The sequence below is a fragment of the Olea europaea genome, chromosome 16, assembly GCF_002742605.1.
Source record: "Olea europaea var. sylvestris chromosome 16, O_europaea_v1, whole genome shotgun sequence".
Taxonomy (NCBI): domain Eukaryota; kingdom Viridiplantae; phylum Streptophyta; class Magnoliopsida; order Lamiales; family Oleaceae; genus Olea; species Olea europaea.
The window spans coordinates 5,906,410-5,914,432 of record NC_036252.1 but is presented as its reverse complement, the minus strand read 5'-3'; the positions used below and the strand labels follow the sequence as shown (position 1 = coordinate 5,914,432).

General features: G+C 35.3%; 1 protein-coding gene across 1 annotated transcript; it reads right to left on the bottom strand.

The window, feature by feature from the left end:
- Window positions 1-837: 837 nt before the first annotated feature.
- Window positions 838-6,928, bottom strand: LOC111411889 (protein RETICULATA-RELATED 4, chloroplastic-like). The gene is made up of 8 exons (XM_023042541.1): window positions 6,220-6,928; window positions 4,257-4,325; window positions 3,337-3,468; window positions 3,178-3,231; window positions 3,046-3,090; window positions 2,195-2,334; window positions 1,315-1,440; window positions 838-1,225 (listed from the first exon to the last, which is right to left on the bottom strand). The coding sequence occupies exons 1-8, from the start codon at window positions 6,790-6,792 to the stop codon at window positions 1,144-1,146; spliced, it is 1,221 nt and encodes a 406-aa protein (XP_022898309.1). The 5' UTR covers window positions 6,793-6,928; the 3' UTR covers window positions 838-1,143.
- Window positions 6,929-8,023: the final 1,095 nt, after the last annotated feature.

Genomic DNA, 8,023 nt, shown 5'->3' with positions numbered 1-8,023 from the left:
TGGCATTACAGAAAAGCATACGTCGAATCGTGGTGGCGACCAAATATCACTAGGGGATATATATATTTAGATACAGCTCCAACCAGAGATCTCCTTCCGTGCCATACTCATTTTCAATCACAAATTCTCCCAATAAAATAATTTTACACGTAAATTCATAGCATTTTTCCATACATTCTTCAAAAATATCATTTTTTCATTAATTTAATTCTTAAAAAATCTACATAAACATATCCATAAGACATAAAATGATAATGTCCTCAGCAAATTGCACAACTTCTTGTAACTTTCTTATTTTTTAGTTGGTTGTATTTAGTCCCAATTTGAGCCTCATTTTGAATGTAAAAAAAAAAAAAAAAAATTCTCTAACTTTAACCATACAATTTCAATAAATAAATTAATTAATTAAATTGTTACAAAGTATTTTCTTTAAAAGTATGGCTCAAACATGGGCTTAGTCTTTCATATACAGTTCGATCATGGCCTCACAGAACGCCATACATCGAATCATAGTGGCAAAAAACGTTACAAGGGGATCCATATATTTAGATAATCTCCCATGGAAGATCTCCTCCTTAGTCAAAATTCGGAAATTTCTCCACCTATAAGGTCTCAGAGGACCTTAAGAATTTGTTCGAGAAATTGGGGATATTTACCTCATTGATAAAATGGTACATGGAATATTGGAGGTCTTCAAAAAGGAGCATGGAGATCTCAGAAGGTAGACAACGATCCTATATTTAATATCGATAACATTGTTGATGTTCTTGCAAAGTTAGATCATACCAAGTAGTTACCTCTCATGAATAAAATGATACATGGAATATTCGTCTATCATTGACAGAAATATTTCATTAAAGTCAATATTAAAGCAATAATAACAACTTATGAGTATTGTCTCAAGTTAAGACAATACATAGCTGTGTACTCGAAGAAACCAAGTTTATGCATTTACTAGGAAAATAAATCTCCAGGCTAAAAAGAAATGATAAATGAAAACCAAATTAATCGATTCACAATTATTAATATCAATACACAAACCCTGTGAATATCTGAAGACCATTTCGATAAACTCGATAAATCCCAAGTAAACAACTTCTAAATAGTCGACGAATGGGAAAACTCACATTCACTTCACGGGCCTCAGCATGAAGCTGAAGTACCCACTTGTGACTCTACATCGTGAGCCTTTTGAATCCCTATCCAACGAGCATAATCAACCCACCTGCAAAAGATTTAAAGAGTTCACGAAAACATGCATATAATGACAGGGTGTTTTAAGAATTTTTGTCAGGAAAAGGCGAAGAATCTTACAACAAGGAACCCAAGAACGTGTTGCCAGTTCGCACAGCAAAGCAAATTGCACTCAAAAATAACTTGTGACGATGCAGCAAAGGCTCTAACATCCTTTGTTCAATCACACCAGCCAAAACCTGGTATCTGTTGGATTTAGAGAGAAAAAATTGAGCAGAAAGATGGTATCAAATATCGCTTTGTTTTATCTAAATGCAAATATTAATCCAAGGAGATCACTTCAAACTCCCCAACAGTCAAGATTAAAAATAGAGAGAGAAATTGAGTGATATGTTATGGGACTGCTGTCCCCTTTTTGGTTAGAATTGCCTCTTGCGCTTCTGTCCCCTACTCCGCCCTCTTCCCCTGGAGCGAGACAGATGGGACTGCTTTTAAAAGCTGGCAGTTGATAGAACAATTAGAATGTGCCATCTAATATGTTCAGGAGTAGGAAAATTTTGCAGGCCCTTAACTAACGTGATCTCCCCCCTTTTCAGCTAACCACCATCAGTCCCATTTTTCACCTTGAATTGGTCAAAGCCAAAAATATGATGAATAGAAGGAAAGGAGAGCAGAAAGATACGCGAACGACTTGACTATAGTATAGGTAGGATGTTTTCGTGAGCAGAACTGCCCTTATTTTGGGAAGCTGGTGGCCGCGCATTAATTCTTTCCTACATGCCCTGAAGATGGGGAAATTTTTGCCATTCCTTACTAGATTGTGTCTCCTAGCTGCACAATTAGGTAACAAGAGTCGCTATGGTAACTCCTGAGCAGGCTCACGTGCTGCTCAGAAATGGTGCATAAGATTGGCATGACGTAGAATCAACAGAATGTAAAAGCCATCAATACAGATTTGTTATAGGAAAATAATGCCATAAAAAAGTATTCATAAACATACCGAAGGTTGCTGGATACTGCCATATATACGCCGTAGGCAACACTTGTTGACAGTACTGGGACATTCTCGACCTCATCTCCAGCAGAGTGATCAACAGCCTTTCGAGCATTTATCAATGCATTTGTCACAACCGTCCCAACCTAGACATGAATGAATGAATAATGTAATGTTCCTCAAGTCTGACTACATAATTTATTAGGTTTATAAATATTATATGGAGTAGAAATAAAATCTACAAAATATTGATTAAATGTATAAGAAGACTTGTTGACCACTCATCATATATAGGAGCTAGATACCGAGAGATTTTACTCGTTAATTTTTTTTTTTTTTTTTAAAGGGTGCTTGGGGAGAGAACATATGTTAGGTATAGGAATCGTTGGGAAGAATCAAACTAAATTTTTTCTTGTCACCTGATATTTTGATTTGTTAGTTGACTCTTAGCATAATGGGTTATCATGAGAATTCAAAAAATAAAAAATAAAAAAAAATATATTCTTCAACTTCATTGTCCTCATATATGCAAAAAAAACATATATTTAATCCTAATTTCACTTCCCTACCCAATGGATATAATCTAGGTACAATTTGATGTACTTGATCATTGTTAAGCTCATGTCTAATGGGACAAGAACCTACTTCGAACTTGGGGGATATTTACGAATCAATGAGCATAGTGAAATTCAGGCCCAGATATTATTAGAAGACCACTAAAAATATCATGAATTTGTCTTGAGAGATTATCTGTCTTAAACAATGTGATATGAAAAGGTAGCATATAAATAATCTATCCATGATTGGAAGCAAACGTACAACCCTTAAGCTGCAAAGATCCCTAAATATGAACTTACCAAGGATGAAGTAGTGCCAACAGCAAACAGCTTTGCTCCATTACGCTGCAAAAAAGTTGTGGCATTAGTAAATTTGTATTCAATCTTCATCCTGTAAGTATTTCAAACTCAAACTAAGAGAGACTTCCTCACCACTATGGCACCTATTCTCTGTAAAAATGAATATGAGGTTCCACGCAACGCAACCTATAAATCAAATTTACAACATCACATCTTTTGGTTCACATTAAATATATCACTAAGACATGATCATGTAAGATTAATCCAACAAATGAAAGGAGAAATAGTTACCTGGAATGCATTATCTGGACAGCTGTAAAAGAACTTGGCAAGGCGTCCAGCAGTGACAGCAATCGGCGGTCGGAGAGAAACAGTAGGAGCTGGAAGGTAGACCAGCATAAAATCTGCAATTATGGCCATCACCTGACAAGAAGACAAACTAAAAATATGAAGACATAAATCAAATACGTGCACATAATTTGGCTGCTTTGGACCCCAAAACAGAAATTTGGTTGCAAGTGGTATTTTTACTATGTTGGGCTAGATTTTTCGGGTACATTGTGTATACCTCTTGCATAAATTTTCTTTTCTTATTATTATTATTTTTTTAAATTTTGACTCAAGGAAAAACAAAAATATTTAAACTGATCCCTCGAAATATATAAACCATCAATGGACATGCAAATTGGAAACAGAAATTAATTGCCTCTTTCAATTTAGGATGTACAGCTTTAAGAACATGACAGGGTTAGACATTTTGCCCCAGTTTGACATCATTTATTTCAAAACTCTTTTTTCTACATACTCATTTTCAACCATACATTCGCCCAATAAAATATTTTGTACGTAAATCTAAAATTTTTCCCTACTTTTTAACCACATATTCTCCAAAAATTCACCATTCAAAACATTGAAAATCCCAAATAATGGCAGTCAAACAGGGGCTTATAATCCAACTAGCCTGGATATCTGGCTTGGTAAAAGGTTTAAGGCTTTTCAAACAAAGGAAGAGGAGACAACAGAAGTAAGTCAGCCGTTGGACCAACGAATACCATAAGCTACACCTAACAAGAGGTTAAACTTTCAACAAAAAACTTTATATAAGACGAGTCATCCTTCAAAAAGGAGCCACAGAAGGAAAACAAATGCAACATTGAGAGTTAAAGGCTGAGAAAGATAAAAAATTATAATTAAATGAGAAGCTGTCATACCACATCAGCAAAAACAATTTCCAGCTCATTGAAAAAGTTTTCCTTCCGTCGTGAATATTCTGCAGCAGTCTGAACAAAGCCATTAAATTAGTAATTGACTTAGTAAACCAAAATGAACGGCAGGGCTTTAAAATTTGAAAAAAGAAGCATGATCTAAACATACAAATGGAGAAGTTTTATACTTTTAATTTGTAAGTCTATCACAAGAGGCCAAATGTGAAATGAAAATTTTCTTCTCATAAAAAAATAGACTAATTTCTGTTTCCTTGAAAGGAAGAAATAAAGTCACGTCTTAAAAGAAACTTGAAACTTCATCTAGCCATGTGCAGTGCCAGTACAAAATTGAAGTGCCGGATCAATGACAGCAACTTTATACAAAGCCGAATAGGTTTCCCTAAGATGAGTATCAAACTGGTCTCATGCTTGTCCGGGCCCCTTGTCTTTAAAGCACGCTAAGCAGTCAAGTATATGGAGATTAAGGCATAAGTAAATAGACAAGGGAAAACATATGAAACGATTAAGAAACTGGAAAGTACTGGTCAAAAGAATGAATGTGCATTTAGAAAATCAATCTCAAATTAAGCATTTGCAATGTTTACATATTAAGCATTTGCAATATTCAAACAGTAAAGAAATATAAATTATCATCTGTGAGGAACGTCGATGGCAAAAAGAAATGTGATTTCAAGTTTCTGAAGACCAACATCAAAAGAAACTATTACTCGCTGAAATGCAAGCAAAAGACGAATATTATGCATTCTTGGCCAATGGATATGTGAAGTCAACCACACAAATACTTGAACCGTTGTTAGGCATAGGTTACGGATTTAAAATCCTGGAGCTTCTCCTCGTGTAGTTCTTTCGTTATGCCATGAAGAAAGAGACAGAAGATTGAAAAAAGGGAGTGAGCTATTGCATTGTGCTCTTTCTGTGTGGCACGCACGTGAATTCATTATTTTTCTCAAAAGAATCACTGGTATGTAAAGGTAAAGGCAGAAACTTTCATGATCGTCTTCTCCGAGTATAGTATCTCCTCCTAATAGACATAGCTAGTTTTTACAAACACCTCATTAATATTTTGTACTTCTAAAAAAGCAAGGATAATAATTCAGGTAGGATTTTTCTTGAGGGAAAAATATCAAGTTAACAATGCCGGATCAAGGTACCACTTTTTGAGACAGCCCACCTTTAACCACACTCATTAGCTATTGCACTTCCCTCTGAGAGCTTCATTTTTGCTCATCGTGAAAGGGGAATGTATCAGCAAAAAATTCAACCAAAACACAGAATGCACATAGTTAAAATAAGCAAGAAATAAACCTTTAATTGCTAAAGGTAAATTGTTTAGATATTTAAATTTAAAATTTACTGATACTACGAATACACTTTATCACTAAACTACTTAAGAACTAACCATTTGCAGTATATCAATTATCAATTCAGTAACACATCATTTTCTCTTGTTATTAATCTCAACGCATTTTTATCATAAATAAATAATAAATCACCCTTTCCAGCAACAATATAATAAAAAAATAACCCCTCAATTAATTAACAATCAAAATATGTAAGATCAGGCTTTAACCATCTCATGTGAAATTCAATTGGTGTCCAATGAGGGAAGGCTAAACCTTGCTTCGACCCCCATCATTTGAGAGACACTACTATCCATGGTTAAGAGCAAAATGTTGGTCTTGTGGCTCGAACCACGATCCTAGATCTAACACCACTTGTAAGATCGGATTTTAAGAATCTCATCTGAAAACCAATTGGTATTGGGAAATTCTAAGCACCTAAACCTTTCATGACATTGACAACATTAATTTGAATGACCCAATCCATGGACTTAAAAAGCAACATTGTTGCTCCCCACAAATACAGGACATGGTAAAAAGGAACAATCTTAACATACACAAAAGAATAATAATGAAGAATGTAAATTCGTTTCATTAGATTCGATTACCTTGGTGAAGACTCCAACGCCACATTCAATGAAGACTTTAGCCAAGAAGAGATCATCAGCCAATAATCTCTCCTTGAATCCACCAAACTTCATTAACCAAGAAAGCAAACCAGACTTTTCCAATTCAAAATATCTCAACAAAATCGATCCCGGTATTTTTCCATCCTCAATGGCTGCCTTCAAATCCTTTGGCAAACTCTCAAGACTCCTACTGGCCTCAGCTAATGCCATAAAGGCCTCTTCTTTGTTGTTCTTCTTGTTACTGTCATCGCTTCCATCATTATTATCTCCGCCTCCTCCTCCTCCTCCTCCGCCTCTGCCGTTGTCGCTTCCTCCACTGCCATCGCCACTCACAAGGTTGTAGTCAATATTACTATTCGTGGAGGCTGCATTGGAGGAGAAGGCTAAGAATATGGGGCGCTTTTGGGTGTGGGTTAAAGCAAGTGAAAGAAGGGTGGGTTTTGTTAGGGTGGGGGACAGCGATATAGACGGCGATGAGAAACAAGAGGAGTGGTGCAGAAAGAGATAGCGTGGCGTCGTTGGTGAGAGATTGAGGGTGGTGGAGATGGCCATTTTGGCAAGGGGTCTTGGCGGTGGTGGTGGCAGCCGGCAGGTGGCGGCGGTTAACGGCTATCTCTAACAAATTGTCTTTCTATTTATTGGTGGCGCTGCAGAGACTTTCGAGAGGCGTGCATTTTGTCTTAAAGGTTTATTTAGGTTGGTGTCTGCATAGTTTTTATCGAGTACACCCGGTCTACCTGGACCGGAAAATTCCAATACGTTGTTGTTTTAAGGTAAAGCATTTGCTTACCAATTTTGTAGCTTTTAATTTCATAAAAAAATATTCAGTCCTTGTTTAGTATTGATTTTAATTCAAATCCAAATCAACAATTAATTTTAAAAACATATTTCATGAATATCTCAACTTTTCAGTCACATATTTCATTATCTCTTATCCAAATCTACTAAAATTTTAATTTTAATCCTCACTAAATAATGACTCGATGGGGCTCAATGAGCACCCGCTTAGGTACTAATGAGTAAAAATGTAGCAACTAGCAATATATTTCACTTTCATCTGAACTGATGTTATATATCATATTCTTAAAATTGGATGTGTGCTCGACTTTTAGCTCTTGTTTGGGGTCTATTAAAATGTAATTTTGGGAATAAAAAGTATTTTAAAATTGTTATTTTTTGTAGACTATGTGGTTGAAAATAAATTTTAAAAAAAATGAGATTTTGAAATAACAGGGCCAAACATAGGTTTCATGAAATAATGAACTCATACGAAGAGGCACGTTTAAAATTGAAAATATAATCAGTGAAAATGTAAATTGAAAGAAAAATTGAATCAATTAAAAGCCGAATTATTTTGTTATTTTGGTCATAAATGCGACTTTGGAACCTCCGTCAATAAAGACGCGTCAACACCAACTTCGCGGTGGTAGGTGTGACAGTATCGCCACCTTAGTCGTTTTGTCTCCACTGGATCTTTCTATTTCTTTTTCTTTCACTAATTTGTGGTTGAGCCCTCGATGATTCAGTTATTGTGAATGTTACCCTAGAAAATACTTTTTTTGTTATACTAATCATGAAAAATTAGGGATTGTTTTGTTAAAATTTTATTCTTGTATTTTCCCCCAAATATTAATCCTTATCTCCTTACCATGAAGGTGGTTCGGAAATGAGTAAAATGAAAGGAAAAGGTAATATTTGTCACAAAATTCCAACTAGTCTATACATCATTGAATATGTCACTTCTCGAAATTTAAAATTGTTTTGAGAGTACTTGACAAGTGAT

Coding starts and splice junctions, on each gene's coding strand:
- LOC111411889 (XM_023042541.1), bottom strand. CDS start 6,792: ATGGCCATCTCCACCACCCTCAATCTCTCACCAACGACGCCACGCTAT. Junction 2,335..3,045: donor TTGGCACTACTTCATCCTTG/GTAAGTTCATAT, acceptor ATTCATGTCTAG/GTTGGGACGGTTGTGACAAA. Junction 1,441..2,194: donor GCAGTATCCAGCAACCTTCG/GTATGTTTATGA, acceptor TAAATCCAACAG/ATACCAGGTTTTGGCTGGTG.